Source organism: Nothoprocta perdicaria, unplaced genomic scaffold (genome assembly GCF_003342845.1).
Source record: "Nothoprocta perdicaria isolate Ctin4 unplaced genomic scaffold, notPer1 scaffold_94, whole genome shotgun sequence".
Classification (NCBI taxonomy): Eukaryota; Metazoa; Chordata; class Aves; order Tinamiformes; family Tinamidae; genus Nothoprocta; species Nothoprocta perdicaria.
Genome location: NW_020456243.1, coordinates 1,598,827 through 1,615,893, shown reverse-complemented (window position 1 = coordinate 1,615,893; position 17,067 = coordinate 1,598,827). Strand labels below are relative to the sequence as shown.

At 36.6% G+C, this 17,067-nt stretch overlaps 1 protein-coding gene across 1 annotated transcript in view; it reads left to right on the top strand.

Moving 5' to 3' along the window:
• The first annotated feature begins 652 nt into the window (after positions 1-652).
• The window catches only part of DEUP1 (deuterosome assembly protein 1), a 34,547-nt gene continuing 18,132 nt past the window's right edge, over positions 653-17,067 (top strand). Inside the window, exons 1-9 of the mRNA XM_026052958.1 lie at positions 653-693; positions 2,544-2,715; positions 4,013-4,108; positions 7,982-8,116; positions 10,231-10,344; positions 11,435-11,647; positions 14,617-14,762; positions 15,399-15,504; positions 16,806-17,003. Of these exons, the coding sequence (XP_025908743.1) occupies positions 653-693; positions 2,544-2,715; positions 4,013-4,108; positions 7,982-8,116; positions 10,231-10,344; positions 11,435-11,647; positions 14,617-14,762; positions 15,399-15,504; positions 16,806-17,003 (1,221 nt within the window). The remainder of the gene's footprint in view (positions 694-2,543; positions 2,716-4,012; positions 4,109-7,981; positions 8,117-10,230; positions 10,345-11,434; positions 11,648-14,616; positions 14,763-15,398; positions 15,505-16,805; positions 17,004-17,067) is intronic.

Here is a 17,067-nt window from a genome sequence, read left to right as displayed (position 1 = left end):
GTCTCCTTCTCTGGAGATCTTCCAAAGCCGCTTGGACGCAGCCTGTGCAACATGCTGTAGGTGCCCCTGCATGTGCAGGAGGGTTGGACTAGAAGATCTCTATGACTGCTGAGCCTGCTGAGCCTTGTCTGCCCCTCGTGTTATTACTCCCAGCTACAATTCCACAGAGGCACCAATGATGCCAGAAGTGATCTGGGAAGTATCAAGTGTGACTATGTGGCTTTGTCATCAGTCACTAAGGGCATGAGGRACTTGATCACTTTCTCCTCTATGCTTCTAGGGAGGATGAAGGGCATGAGGATGAATAGAGGATCCTGTGGGTCAGGAGCTGATCATACAGCTGGTTTAGCTGGTTAACCCTTAGCAACAGAACTTTGGTTTTTATGGCCATGGGTCCCTCTCYAAGGACTGAAGTTTGCTTGGAAGAAATGGGATCCACCTGACTAAGTGGRGCTAAAGCATCTTTGCCAACATGTTGGCCAACTTTATGAGGAGAACTTTAAATTAGGAATGACAAGGGAGGGAGAAAATAACCAGCTCACCCCATGTGTGTCCTCATAAACAAAATCAGACAAAATCAGCATGGCTGGAAGTCTCTCTGAAGTGCTGCACAGTACTGCAAACAGCATGGGGAATAAATAAGAATGCTGCAATGAGCGGGTATGAGAGCTGTAGGAAGGAACAGCTGGAGAGGTGAGAGGAGGAGGTATATTTTGTGTGAGAAAGCAGCAGGACTACATGACGTTCTGCGTAGGGACACAAGTAAGCAGTTTAGGAGTTAGGATTAGAGGACAGACGAACACGGGCAACATCGTGATGAGCCTCATGTTTACAGGCCCTGGTCTTCATTAGGGACTTTGACTACACCCATTTGTGCTGAAGGACACAAACTATACAGATTTATGGAGCTTCCTGACAACTTCCTGACACAGGTGATAGAGTTGAAGAGGGGAGGTGAACTGTGGATCCCATATTTACAAACAAGGAGAAACAGGTCAAGGAGGGTAAACCTGGTCAAGCCTGGGGTAAGCTTGAGGTCAAGCCTGGGGTAAACCTTAGCAACAGTTGTCATGAGATGATGGAATTCATGATCCTGAGAGGGAAAGAAAAAAAAAAAAAAGAAAAAAAAAAGCGCAGCATCACAATCCTAGACTTGGGGAAAGCAGACTTTGACCTCTTCAGGGCTCTGCCTGGAAGAATCCCAAGGGAGACTGTTGGAGATGAGAACGGTCCAAGTTGATTTTCGAGGACTACCTCTTCCAAAGTCAAAAATCCATCTTAAGTTGCAGGAAGATAAGCAAAGGTGGCAGGAGGCCATGGATGAGCAAGAAGCTCGAAACATGAGGAGGAAGCATACAGGAGGTGGAAGCAGGAAAGAGATGGTCCAAGAGGGAGGGCTTGTCAGTACATATAAATATCTGATGAGACTTGTAAAGAAGATGGAACCAGGCTSTTCTTGGGGTTTCCTAGTGACACAACAAGAAGCAGTGGGCATAAACTGAAATATCAGAAACTCCATTTAATCCCAAGTGTAGAGTTTTTAAGTGAGGATTGTAAAGCACTGAAAAGAAGGTTGCCCAGAGAGGTTGTGGAGTCTTCACTTTAGGAGATCTGTTTGGAAACAGGTTCAAGACCTGTTTGGACAATGTCCTAAGCAACCTGTAGTTGACTATGCTTTAGGCAGGGGGTTGGATGGTCTCCAGAGGTCCTGTCTAACCTCAGTTATTCTGTAATTCTGTGATATCKGCATTATTTTGATACTTATGAGCTACAATGATCTGAAAGCAACAATATAAAACATGTTCTGTCACTGATAACTAAATCATACTGCAAGAGATGTATTCCAAACTTGACTCAGAAGTTTGGAAAAAATGTCCTGTTTATGTGCACATAATGCCCAGCCTGTACTTAAGTGCAGCGTAGTGTCCCTCAAAGCTGAGTTCTGTTTCAAGATGCACTCATTTCTGAGCTTATTAGTAGATTAATGTTGTAGAAATTGTCTTGTGACTTAAATCCATTTACCAAAGATAATGTGAAATCAAAGTGCCAAAATTGAACTAGCAATTAAGAATATTGCTGGTTTTCAAGTTGGCTTTTTAATAACTTGCTTCCATGATTCCTATAGTCATAGTAGGAAGTCCTGTGTCCAAGTGTAACTTAGTATTCAGCTCCTCTTCCCCACATCTAGAGGTCTGGAAGACCTGGAAGTCTTTGTTCCCTCTATGGCATTCTTTCAACTTCATTTATGTTCATTTTGCAACTTAGCAACAGCATTTTAATGAGGTAAAAACATCCCAAATATCCTAAAAATTCTGATTTTAACTTCAGGCAAACTTAAGAGTGAAGAAATGGGATTCCATTAACCCTTGAAGGCATCATTTAGCTTCTCCATTTTTTTCTGATGTTGAAGACTGTGTATTTCCATCATAATTCAAAAATAAATTTTAGTGATCTAAAGTAACACCTACGTTCTTCTTCATAAGATAATAAAAATATTTTAAAATATAAGATATATATAAACTTTTTTTAATATACATTATTAGAGATTCTCCATGTGAAGCTGAACTTCAGGAGTTAATGCATCAAATTGATATCATGGTAAACAGCAAGAAAATGGAATGGGAAAGGAAGATGCGAGCTTTGGAGGCAAAGATGGATATCCGCGATCAAGAATTAGCAAATGCCCAAAGTAAATTGGATCAAAAAGGTCAAGAGGTACTTAAAAATGTTCCATTCTGTGAAGAAAGTGTTTATTCTGGGAGTTAGTTAATAATATGCTCTCTAAGTAGTACTGTTCATTCTGTCATGTCAAAATACCAAACACATTTTTAAAGGTCAGTAATCATCTTTAGTGTTTTGTTTTAAACTGTGCTTCTGTTGTGAAAAAAAAAATAGTAAAAATGTCATTCAAAGTCCCATATCTATTTTATTTCCCTGTGGTCTRCGTCAAATATTCTCAGTTTAGTTATAAAAAGATGAATTGATATTTTTAAATGCCAACACTTCTAACATCACCAGAATTTGAAAATAAAAACACACTGTTCAAAAAGTTAGACCAAATTTTGCCCTTGTAATTCATGTTCATCCCCATTTTTTGCCATTTTAAATGCTATGTATGCAGCTTTAAATGTTAATTTTATTATTACAATGCAGTTTGTATTGTKTTACCACTTAGAGCTGCTCAGAGACATCAGTGAATCTTAGCAGGGCTTTCAACAGTAACTTAATATATCTAAAGTGAGGTGCTTACATGTGGATGCATGTGTGTGAACTAGGTACCTAAGCTACCATTATAGGCAGTGGGATTTTGGAAAATGATGTAATTCGCCCTAACAAACAATTTAGATTTCAATGCAAATACCCTTAGTCATTGCAGCCAGAGGAGCCAAGCGAATAATTCAGCTAGCCAGCCCGTAAAGCCTTAAGTTATTTGCCTATACACAGGTATTGTATTGTCTGAAATATTTTAGTGTATTCCACCTCGTGTCCTGTTGTCTCTCCAGAAAAGTACAGATTTTCTGCATGTTCTTTGTGTTAATTCTCAGATCTATGTGCAAATATCAGATAATTCAAGATGTCTCAAAGGGGTATCAAGATACCTCAAAGAACTGAAATGAGCCTACAGTATCTCCCAGGAATGGGCTTATAAATTACTGAAAGTTATATATGTGATTACATGAGGCATTCAAGTGAAATTTTCATACTGGTGGCCAGAGATTTATTCATAAAGTTTGGCCAGAACTGCTTTCACCTAAGGGTCTTCCATGGTAGTGTTAGCATTAAATCATAACATAAGCAAAGGTAAGGTTTTTTACTTTCAAATCTGGAATTTGATTTCAATACAATATGGGTCTGTGGTGTGCAGGTTTTAATATTAATCAAATAAGTTTATTTTTTAACATTCATCTTTTATGCCACAATCTACTTTCAAAGTTTCAAATAACTACTTTGAAAAATGTGCATATTTGAACACTTTGGCAAGGGTAAAATTAAATGCTTATTCTAACTGTAGGTGGGACTACTTCAACAGAAGCTGGAAAACTTACAGAAAACTAAATCAGAAATGGTTCAGAATTATGAGGTCCAGCTTCAAGCATTGAAATCTCAAGTAAGAAAAAAAGTTGATTTCATTATTTTCTCTTGGCGGTATAAAGATCTTCCATGTAGAGTAGATTCACCTTTTTGAAACTGTGGAGCTTCTAGAGAGGGTCCAGTGTRGAGCAACTAAGATAATTAAGGGACTGAAGCATCTGTCGTAGGAGGAGAGACTGAGTGAGCTGAGCCTGTTTAGCCTGGGGGAGAGAAGGCTGAGAGGGGACCTGATTAACATGTGTAAGTACCTCAGGGGAGAGTGTAAAGAGGATGGGGCCAAAGTCTTCTCGGTGGTGGCCAGTGACAGGTAATGGGTACAAGTTGAAATACAGGAAGTTCCATCTCCATATGAGGAAGAACTTTCCTGTGAGGGTGCCAGAGCCCTAGAACAGGCTGCCCAGGGAGGTTGTGGAGTCTCCTTCTCTGGAGATCTTCCAAACCYGCCTGGCTGCCACCCTGTGCCCTGTGCTCTGGGTGTCCCTGCTGGAGCAGGGGGTTGGACTAGGTGATGTCTAGAGGTCCCTTCCAACCTCAACCCTTCCATTCTGTGATTCTGTGATTTGGGAAAGGTAAATTGTGTCACGCAAATGCCAATGACGGCATCTTCCAACCTGGCTAACATTTCTGTACCAACATGTATGGACCCTGGGATGGATGGTGACAGTCCAGGAAGGCAACGGTCCTGGAGTCAGACTTTTTTTTTTTTTGACTATGGACTAATAACTTGAAATCTTAGTGAAATGAATAAATCAGATCATTAGCATCATGCTCGTAAGACTCTACTGCACATTAGAAATTTTGAGACAAACTGTTCTTTTCATGTCTTTGATTGCCTTACACTTCTCTGATTTTAGTTTGCCTGCTTTATAGGGATCATTAAAATGGCTTGTTAGCTTTATGCAAGAGAAGAGAGTTTTCCTGACAGAGTAACCTCAAACATTCATGTTGTAAATTTGTTTTGGCTGTATATAAAGGATGTTTACTCTATGCCTGTATTTATTTCTTCTTTATTTTCCACTCCAATCACAAACCTGAATTAGTGAACTTTTGGCTGTATTGTTCCCCAGATTTTAACACATTAATGTAGACAAGTGTACATTTCTCTTTTATTATTTTTTTTTATCCTTCTGCTGTTTTCTTTACTGGCTTCTGCTCCTAGAGATTTTGTCTTATAAAATTTTCCAAGTCAAGTGTCCAATCACACTTGTGGTAGAATTGGCTTTGATTGCCCAGGTTGGAAATCATGATTTTCTTTCAGAGCTGGTGACATTAGTTACTCACAGTCTGTCTATCACGGAACAAGTGGTGGCAGGGGTGAGTGACAAAAATGCAGTTCACTCGTATGAAAGAAATAATAATAGGATTTATTAATATGGACAATGGTTTCACAAGATTCTATGGCAAGGTCGCTTATTATTTACTGCATGGGGGCTCAAGATAATACACAATTATCTTGGGATACCCTCCCATTGAGTCACGAGGTTCAGATTGGACCTTCTTGCTTTSCAGGCTCCTTCTGAGAGGAGTCTGGGTGCAGCTGTATCCAATCCTAGYCCCAGACCTGGTCCACGGTTTATGACTAAGGGTTCTTGTGCACAGTTACAAAGTAAAGTTAAAGAGAGAGAGYGCGCTGTGTTCACTTACCACAAATCTGTCGTGGAAAGCGGGATCTCTCAACCTCGAGGAGTAACCTTGAGAGGCGTCCCTGCTCCAGGGGAGATCCTGCTGTGCAGCCCGCTGCCATGCCAGGAGAGCTCAAGGGGCTCTCGGGCTGTCCGCATATTTATAGGATAAGATGATTGACTTATAGTCATTCTTTCATTTCAGAGGCCCATTGGCTAGTTCACTAGCCTTACCGCCCCTTTGGGATGCAGCCTTTAGGAATGTTATGTTGAGTCTAAGTGGGAGAAGAAATCAGAATGGTGGCGCCTACCAGGATTAGATAAATCGCTGGTGGTTAGCAACTGAACAGGGCTGCGTGTAAGGTACAGGCCAGGCTGAGCTGGGAAAGGAGCATATCCGTCACACTATCAAACCACAAATGTATAATTTATCCTTTAAGTTTGTTTGATTTTTATCTTTTTTAATTTATGTTTGCATTTAATTATGGAATGCTGCTTGGCAAACAACTTGTGTGTAACTGAGAATGTTTTATTTGGCCTGTAATTAACACCTTTAATCATTTGGGAAAGGAGCTAGAAACAAAAGCTGGTTTATAGTTTACACAATAAATTACAAAGAAAAAAAAAAAGGAAAGAAAGATACCTACATCTTAGCATGATTACCGAGAAGCTAAATATCAGACAATTGAAAAAGATAGGTATTACATTTTAGGTTTAAATTGCAAAGTGCCTTTCACAATGCAAAACCATCGCCCACACGACAGCAGATCTCTTTTTTGTTATCTTTTATCACATTCCCTGAGATATTTCTTTRCACCTTAGATCCTCTTCTCTCTTTAACAATCACTATTTTCACATTTAGGGTTGATGCCAAGAATTCCACTGTTGTTTCTGAAACTGAAACTCCAGGTCATTTTTCACAAAGCGTTTGATTTTGAGTTGTTACTTTCCCATGTCCATTTCCAAGTCTTTGCCATGAGGAAATACTATTTCTTCACTCTTCAKGGGTTTATTTTTAAAGGAGTATGACACTCCCTAACCGTCCACATACTGGCATAATTTCTTCCATATACCTGGCAATCCCTCCATCCAGGATTTTCACTTTTAGTGACTGCTCAGACCACCAGAACCTTCTGGGAGAGTCCTTTACCTTTTGCCTTTATCCCAAACATTTGGATTTCTGATTCTTAAGAATGTCCATACATACTTGGCATACATAGCCACTCAGCCACTCACTTCTGCTTTTTTCTGCCCTCCTGTTTAATGTCCTGAATTCTCAGTTGCATAAAATGTTTCTAAAATAAGGAAAAMCACAATTATTTTTTTCAACAGAATTCTGTGGGTTTTTTTGATATGGAAGTACTTTCTTTAMCAGAGAGTAGCTAGCTTGAGCAGTTAACAAAAATAGAGCTTTTATGGGTTTGTTTTTCTTTTGGTTAGACAAACAATTTCCTGATAGAGTCATAGTWTTTTTTTWTTTTTTTCTTAAATTGCAGCCCTAGTTATTGCAGAGGATATGATATAACATCCCTAGCTTTAAAGAAACCAAACAAGAAGAGATGTGGTCTTTATTCATGGTTCTAAGCTTCTTTAGAAGTCAACATCTTTCCCAAAGCCTCTCAGTTAACTTTCCTCAGGCCTGGGTTTCCAGGGTTTTCTTTGACAACACCCTTGCCCTTGACTTTCCAGGGTCATCTCTGCTATCAGGAGCTTCTCCACTATTTTGTTCAAAGCAAGATTTCAGCAACCAGCCCATGTGTGTTTCTGCTCTATCCAACCTGTGAGTGTCCACCTTCCCCTTTTGTGTCCCCTAGCTAATTCCCTCAGCCTCACCAGTTTTCTCCAGCTCTGCTTCCTTCTGGTGGTACCTTCCTTTAAAGTCTTGTAACAATAACCTTTCTTTCTGGCTCCTGAAGAACTTTTTTAAAATGTCAACACAAGATGGCAGTAAACAAGTGTAAAACAGTTCTTGTAAACATGGAAGAGGAAGCAACTGTTTGGGTAAAAACCAGAAGTGCCATTAAAAAAGAGCAAAATGAAATAATTCTCAAATGAACTTGTGTTTAAACGAGCAATTACATAGCATTTGTGTTAAGAGCTTAGTCTGACATATCTCTAGGAAATTTACTTTTGGCATTGGTGCTTTGTTCTGTTGGTTGAGCAATCAGAGCTTTAAGTTACAATTACCAAGTTTAGCTTAAAGTTATGCTTGGCCATGTGGTCGTCCGTGGTGGCTTCTGCATGTTAATGTCTGCTTTCATTTTTAGTTCTTGAAGTTGATACRTAGTTATGAAAAGCTACAGTTACACCAGTTAAAACAAAAAAAGGTTCAAAGTGGAGAGAAASGTGTGGAAGGCCTTGAGATGCCATTCGAACTGAGCAATGTAACCAAAAAACTGGAGGTGAGACTATATTGTTGTCATATGTTAATTTGAATGTCTTTAAAATTAAATTGTGTTTTACATTCATAGACTTTATGTTTCTCATTATTCTGCAAAAATATTTCACATTACCAGAGTAGACACATCATTTCATATTCAGGTTCCTGGTCCAAAAAGCAAGAGTTTTTATTATTTTTATTATTTAATACAGGTAAGTCAGTTCATAGATATAAACAGTGTATATATATATATAAGTGTTTAATATATACTTAGTTACACTTTTAGATACATTTATTTATATATGTGTATATTAAATGCAGTGTATATTAAATGCAATATAAATAAGTGTTACTTCCTCCCTCTCTGATGAATAGATGTATATCGGATAGTATCAGCTATTATGGCATGAGAATTTTTACATATGCAGGATATGGTAGGTKTCACAGGGTATATACTACATTATTATAAGTTTTATAGATTTCAGGACAACTTTTATCATGCAGGGATAGATAAGATAGAAAAAGGAGGAAGGCCTGGAAAGCTGATAGTTAGAGCACATCTCTGTCAGCACCTGTGTGCCTGGGGCAATCCCCAGCCTTGGCCTCCGTACTTTGGTTCCCTAGGCAGTATGTGAGGACAGATAAGGCACTTAAAATCCACAGGGTGCAGCCTCCTGAGTGGAGAATTAGAAGATACAAGATGCTAAGGACAGCATTGAGTCATAATCCCTGTCTGCAGACACAGGAGTCCCACAGAAGGTACTAAATTGGGGGCCTCAGCATAACTGTCAACATCTGCTCCTACAAGAATAATAAATGGGTTGTGCATCCGTCATTGACTAAATATATCACAACTGCGAAGCTGTCGGATCCGGCGGATGTGAGAGTGACCTTATTCAAGATTAAAATGTGAAAATAATGTAACACAATGCTATCATTTGATTAATTATGCAGCATGAAAAATGAGTGCTTGGAATATATTCAGCAAATTTTAGTATTCAGAAAATAATTACTGTGTTGAAAATCTGAGCTCAGCAGTGCAGCAGTAAGGCCTTGAGCCTGCAGTACTCATTTAGTAGTCTGAATCTCCTTTTCTTTTTAATCACATTTTGTAAAATGGGAAGATTTTTATTGGTTTAAAATGCCAAAGCAAATATTTAGAAAGCTTTATGGGAAGATATGTGTTAATCCATTTTAGAAAGCAGTTAAGTTAGTTTCAACAACTAAAACTTTGTTTTTTTCTAATTCAAGGAGCACAAAGTTTTGAAGAGCTATACAGAATCATCTACCTTTGGGAGACCAGTCTGTTGTGAAAATGAGTTCTTAGAGCATATTATTTTTTTTTTACTGTGTAAAACCATATACTGTTATTTTGTTAATTTTCACTCCAAAAGAGTAACAACTCTAGTAATTATGGAGTTTTCCTACTTTTTTTGGTAGGATACCTTCTGTGAACATGTATGATCTAATATGATTTAAAAGCAAAATCAAAAACAATATTAATAGAAATATAAGTACAGAAACTATACTAGAGAAATATGATTATAATGGAACTTGTTCATTCAGCTTTGTGTAATCCTGATGAATTCAGGTGAAAAAACATCAGAATCAGGAATTGAAAAGAGAGAAATAAGTAAATATTTTCCCACTGTAGCTATTGTCCCAGTTGTTCAAAAAAAAACAAGGGAAGAAAAACAGTCAAATTGCCTGATGATTAAGAGATTACCTACTAATTACAGTGGTATAACGCCTTTAAAATCATGGGAACCACCTTCCAGTTAAACTGAGATACTGTCATAATGAATTAGGTCCCTAAGATCTTCACCAATGAAGGTCTCATTAAATAGTTTTATCTTGATTCATTGATTATATTTAATTTCCAATTGCTTTAGATTAACAGTTCCTTATATTGTATTTGCTTGTGTGTGTGTGTGCGTGCGTGCGTGTGTGTGTGTAAGGAAAAGATGGCGATTTTACATATTTGTTCTTTTTGTCTTCTTTCCAAGATTATGGAAAGCTGATATATTAATTACAGAACAATATTTTTCTTAAAACTATACAAATTACAAAGTTATATAGATTAAGGAACAAAGTAATTTTTCATATATTTTATAACCTTGCTTTGCTGTCTTTCAGGAATTTGAAGCAAAATCGAGAGAATGGGATAAAAAGGGGACAATCTATCAAAATCATCTAATTTATTTAGATGCTCAACAAAAATTACTGTCAGAGAAATGTAATTTATTTCAGGTACAACTAGTATCTTCCTGCTTTTGAGAGAAAACTGTAATTTAAAACCTGCTAACTCAGTGAAAGTTTCTGCAAGTTTCTCTAGGTTCTCTGTTTAATATGCAGCCAGTGATCAGTTCTGCTTAGATGTTCAGCCTACAGAATTGCTGAGAACATAGTGACATTAGAAGCAGTCTAAAGCACACCTTTTTGCAGTCCCCATTAATAAAATATGGTACCCTGTTGGTCTTTAATATAAATTTTCTTGCTCAACTTGAACTCTATACATGATTATGGTTTGCAGAATTTATTTTGTTGCTGCTTTTCAGCTAATTCTTATTCTTCTGGAAGATGATGGCTGTTTGTTAATCTTCCAGTAGATGAATCCATATGGATTATTTTTTAAAGAGCAGATGCAGTTACCATAGTAATTGTGTTTCTTCACAATGCCTGTAATTTGATAAATCCCACCAATACCAATTTCCTGTAGTTTTGATTCTCAGATTTTTTTAATCAGTACAAGGAACTGAAGGGAGTGTATGACTTTGCTTCCAAAGATGATGAATGTGGATATAATCCTTTCCCAAGATTATAGATAATGATATCAAAGTACGATTACTGTAATAAATAACTGGGTTGTTTATACATGAACTATGTAATACTAGATTTCTAGTCAAAGGTTAATACCTATCCTGAGGCATACATGCACAACTCTTACTGGGGTCAACATATCAAAGAGAAACATTTATCTGATATTTTTATTATATATAGTTAACTGCTATGAGTAGGTCATCATAATCACCTTTTTCACATTCAAGGTTGTATTAGGACTGGGGAAGTATACAGCAGAGAAGAAAAAAAACATGAAAAATTCTGCACACTTACAAGTTTCTAAAGTGTATTTCTCAATAAGGGTAAGGAACTTCAGGACTGAAAAGGAAATACCCAGTCAAGAAATAGCGTGCACACTATTCCAATTCTGCCATTTTTTTCCTGAGCAAATGGTGGTAAAGAGGATGGAAATACTTTTATGAGTTTAGTAGAAATGGATTAGTCCTAAAATGTACAAAGAATTACTTAATTTCACTGAGAAAATTTTCTGCTTTTTTAGAAACAGACCCAGAATTATCAATTCCAAATAAGCAGTAAAAAACAAAACCAGGAAGATGTAATTACCTCCATCCAGCCCAGAAGTGAAAAGGATGAATTAATTATTGAAAAGCTAAAGGCAACTGTGAATGAAATAGCAATAAACAGGAATAAGCTTGAAGAGGAAAACCTAAGACTCCAGGAGGATCTAAAAATATACCAAAAACAGTGCCAGGTAATGCCATTTTTCCTCTTCTGTGTTTACAGTAGAATTAATGTTGAAGGATTGATTTCCTAGGAGTTCACCTTAAAAAGTTGCATACTTTTATATATTTCTGATATACTTTATAACAAGATATATGGGRTAGAGTTTGATTTAATCCAGTCAAAACAGCAAAGTTTTGTGCATGTGAYATTTTATTTGCACATTAGGTTAGTGTGTAGTTTACCTATAGGCAAGTCAGCGATATACATTCCTTTCTATTGGATGTGCAACTAGAAAATTCTGTTCTGGGATCTGTTAAAGGCTGCCATAAAAGTAGTTAGAATCACTTTGATTAGAAAAAGGGATTAGAATGTGGAGCAGAATAAAACATGGCATTTGTAGGAGATGCAGGGGGTAGATGCTGGAGGACACAGAGAAGGTAGGTGGCATTGAGAGAGAGCCATCTTCAAAGAAACATTGAAGCAAGAAGATTTTTTTGGAGATGCCTGAATGGAAAACAGGAGTTCTTGGAAGCACTGAAGAAGCTGTAAGTAGAATAGAAGGTAAAGTCAATAAGTAAATGGTGAAAATACATGGGGCTTGTTGTGGAGGAGGAAGCAGGTTGGAGTGAAGGAGTGCAGGCTGGAGGGGGTAGTTAGGCCTGGTGTGGRAGAGGGAGGGAGCAGTAGATGGGAGGCCACTATTATGCCCCAGGTGGCTTTGTGCCTATGACAACTTCCAACTGTTCTTGCACCATTAATTGGCAAGAAAGTAAYAATAAAATGTAATATAGAGAGAGACCGTTGGTTGGCTGACAGGAATTACTAATTTTAGAAGGTGCAGAGACTGCCAGCTGTTCCCCTAACCTGCCTGACAGACATAACTGCAGGCACACATGCAGGTACAGGAGAGGCACCCGGAGAATATCACACTTAGTGCTTGAAGGTCTGCACACATTAGCTACTGGAGGCTAATTTATATAGAAATTCAATCATAAGCTCCAGAAAGTTAAACAACTTTGAGTCGTGTTAAGTCAGGAGCTAATCAGGAAATTTTTTGAGACTTCCTTTTGGTATTCAGCCTGATGGGCTAGTTGAAGCAAAATTTCATAGGAGAAAAGACAAGAATCAGTGCATTTTTTTTCAAGTTGAAATAAAACAGTTTCTGGGGAAAAACGTTTCATTTTGAGTTTTCTAAACAAAGCCTAAACTTTTCTGGTTCAATTAATTTTCATCTTAGTATTTAAACTAAGTGTAATGGAAATTTCCTAAAATAATATGTAGCATGTTTATAAACGATTTTTCTAAAGCGATAGTTTGTGAAACTATTGACCTGAAGTTGTGTTTTAATTATTATTGCTGTTACAGCTGTGGCTGCTCTTGTTCCTATTATTATTATAAATTACAGAAGAAAATTCATTTTATGCCAATAAGTTCGGTGCCTGTAGTCTGCCACAGGTGATCCGGCTTCCACCACACCATTGTACAATGTTTCCTTTATCCAGGATCAAATCAGAGGAATATCTCCCCTAAATTCTAATATATGAGTATTATCATGGGTATTTCTTAAATGTAGATGGCATGATGATAATCATAGGCTAGTTCCTGCAGACACTTAAAGTATTTATTAAGCCATATTGCCCTTGAATATGTCCAGGGATGTATTTCAGAGTTTAAAGCACTCTCTCAGCCTAATTTAGCCAAGGAGATGATAAATGAATCCGTATGTGCAGTCCCCACCAAAAACTCTGCAGCAGCCCTTGCAGCCAAAGGGAAACCACAGGCCCCTTGGAAGGAAGGTCATTCTAATATGAGGCTCTAAAACCTCTAAGGGACAGAAATCTTTGAAGTCCCTTGCTCACAGTGTCCTTTCTGGATTCATTTTCCTTATTTATTTATTTATTTATTTATTTATTTATTTATTTATTTTTATTTTTGAGAGATGTCTTTTGAAAGTTTAAAAGCTTTATTTTTGCTTTTAAACTTGGGAATGAAATAAGATGAAGACGTTTTAAAAATACTAGCATTTTTAGTGTAGTCTTTTAAAGGCAAAGAATCGATATCCTTGGAAAATCTTTTACCTTGAACAGTGTTTTRCATTATGTTTGGGGTGTTGGATAGTAGGAAGTCAACTTTCTCTGGTTATTATTATTGCAATGATTGTTGCTACTTTTGTTATTTGTGGGTTATATTTTTAAGTTGTATCTTTAGTAGATATGTAGCATATTTTTCATCATTACTATAGGAATTCAGATTTTATGGTTTCAGATATAACATGTCTCTTTAAGTTGTCTATCACATTCTCATTCAGAAATAAGAGGTGAAATAGAGTGGATAGAAAAATCTTTTTTGTTTGTTTGAACATTTGATGATGTCCATTTAAATAAGCAGTTATGTCCATACACATAGGACTAGTTTTGGAGGACACTGAGCACGTACCTTTTATCTAAATGCATCAATCTGTACACATCAACCCCAAGGTGCCAGGCAACATTTACCAAAGACCTACATCTAATCCTGCCCTTCCCAGTTTTCAAGTTTATAGAGGTGAAAATGCTACTAAGAAAATACAAAAATGCACATTATTTATGGCATTAAATGTTGCATATGAAGCATACTAATGGGGTCTAGAGCCTATAGAAACAAGCAAATGATGTATTTTGCAGGCATTTGTTATGATGAAGAACTTCTAGAGGAGGTTTCCTTATGGAAGTTTAACGACCTGATACATTGGAACACCGTAAAAGCTAAAAAATGTTCTATATCACATTTTTTAATGACATTTCTGGAGGAAGGACCTAACATAAGAAAACCTGTTCAAAGTCATTCTTTCTTCAAAAATATGACTCAAAATAGAAGCATTTTTTAACTTCTTTCATACATGTTTTGTACAAATATGAAAAATTAGGTGTTGGTTGGAAAATAAGTATCAAAATATAGCATTTTGAGCTACTGCTGTCTCATATTATTTACCTATGTATTTGTATATTTATTATTTAGAACATGGAGGCAGGCTTTTCAGAGATGAAAAATGAGCTGCAATCACGGGATGCTCTCTGGAGAGGGATACAGCTGGAATGCCAACAGCTGCACACAGAATTATTGAAGATCAGACAGCAAAAAGATATGCACGAAATTCAAATAAAGTATGTGTCTTAAAGGTAGTATTTGAATTACTAAGTATCTTAAATTGCTAAGTTTTGAGGTAATAACTTTTTTTTTCTGTTTGATTTAAACTGCATCTGTTTAAAAAGATACCCTAGATTCAAATATCAGATTCTGGTTTTGAATTAATGTTTTCATTTGCAATTATATATGACAAGATTTCAGGTAGTAGGTGCTACATCTGTTAAAAGGTTTTTAAGGTACTTAAATATTTACAAATAAATTTATTTCATTTATTTCTATTGATGAGTTTAAGAGTTCTTTCCATTTCTTGGTATTAAAATGTTTTGGAAATAGAGTGATAAAGATTCTCCCTAACCTCTTTTGAGTAAAATCTTGATCTTTTTTATTGTTTATCTAATAGGTGTATATTCTACCACAGCTATTTGAGATTATATGAAATATTAAGTTACAAAACATTTCAAAATTCATTCTGAACACACTTAGATTAACGTTACTCTCTCAAAATATCCCCAAATCCAACTTGGCTTAGCCAAATCTTTTGCTTTTTTTTTTAATCAGAGAGCAGGTCCTCCCTAGTTTTGCAGTGAGAACAAGATACTGCAAGCTTCAGCTTCCTGCATGTTTCACGGTTTTGTTTGTTTWTTTGCTTAAAGGCATCAATCATCTTGTGCACAACTTACTAAGCAACTAGAAAATCAAAATGGGGAGATTTTAGCATTGGCAGAAAGTCAAGAAAGCCAACAAGAAGAGCAAAACAAGGTATTTCATATTCTTCAGGTTTTTCGGATCTTAACTCCAATACAGAATTTTAGAAGTAGAGAACAAAATATGGACCTTGGGTATGTGCTTATGCATAAGAGAGGGAAAGGAGGATATATTGTAGTTACAGAAGGAGAGCAAGAGTTTATGTAGATGTTGTATTCCTGGAAGTAACTGAGTGGCTGCACAATCAATACTCTTGATTCTCTGTGGTTCAGGTAATACCTTAATCAGCCCTCTGCAGCCGTGGATGATAAATAGGCTGCAGAAGGTAAGTGGTAGGCTCTAGGTGGTCTCATATGTAAGATATGCCAGCAGGTCATCTCATACAACCCCCTGTGACAAATCCAGGTCAAAATGCTACTGGTTTAGAGGATGCCAAGAGCTCTGCTTAGAGGCACGTTGTGCTTTGCTGGGTAGTGGTGTAAGTAGGAACATCTGTATTTGGACGCAGCTGGCTTGGAGGCTGCTGCAGATCTGGCCTGGCAGTCACGATGCAGCTCTCCGATTTTCACATCTACATCTATTTGTTTACAATTCGCGGATTTTTGTGTAGTTTGCATAAATAAAAATGAAATACCATCTGTTACTGTTGCACGCAGTACTGTGAGAAATTAAAATAGTGCAAAAGCAGCTAGGCTAGGTTTTGTAGTTATACTTTTTATGTAAGATGAAATYCTGTCATATTAAATTGTTTGTTATTAGTAGAAAGATTATGAAAACAATAATCACTGTTGATTCTTTGGATAATTATTTGGTTAGAATACAGTGCAGATAATTTGACCTTAATTTTTACATGTAATGGCAGCCAAAATTCTCCCAGAATGATCTACCATATTAAACTCTTTMTTTCTTATATAGTTTCTCATGAAAGATTCTCTAAATTATTTTAGTTTAATATATTTTTAATATAGCCTGAATTAATTTAAGAGTATGTAAATGATACTTAGGTACATTTAGTGAACATTTGTGTGGGTATTGCTTGTCATAAATCCCAATTATTGAAGTTAACATTATTTTTATTACATTATTTTTTAAAGTTAATTAAAATACTTGTTATTTTGTTCACTTTTAATATTAAATAGGGAATGGAAAAAGCTACTGATGGTTGCAAGAACACATAAAAATAAATAAAGCTATGTGCTCTGACTTTATTATAAAATCTCGAAAATATCTGATTTAGTTATAAGGTTGGTGTCCTGGAAGCAGACAGCAAAAAAAAAAAAGTCTCTAGTTGATGACAAGTAATGCAATCRTATTTACAGCACAACATTTTCTCTTTTGAAACATATTTGCTGCAGATAAGAGACCATCTTTATCAAGAGGAGCAGTCCCATTGCTCTGAGCAGGAAAGAATGAGGACAGAAATCTCTGACCTGACAGAAGAGCTTCATCAGAAGGAGATCACTATAGCAACTATCATGGAGAAAGCTAGTCTTCTGGAAAGACAGTTAAAAATGGAGTTAGAGATAAAAGACAAATTGTTAGCAAAACAACAGGTACGAAAGCAGGCAAAACTAGCCTAGGTCATGCTGCCCCATGGTACTGATAATGACTTGTATT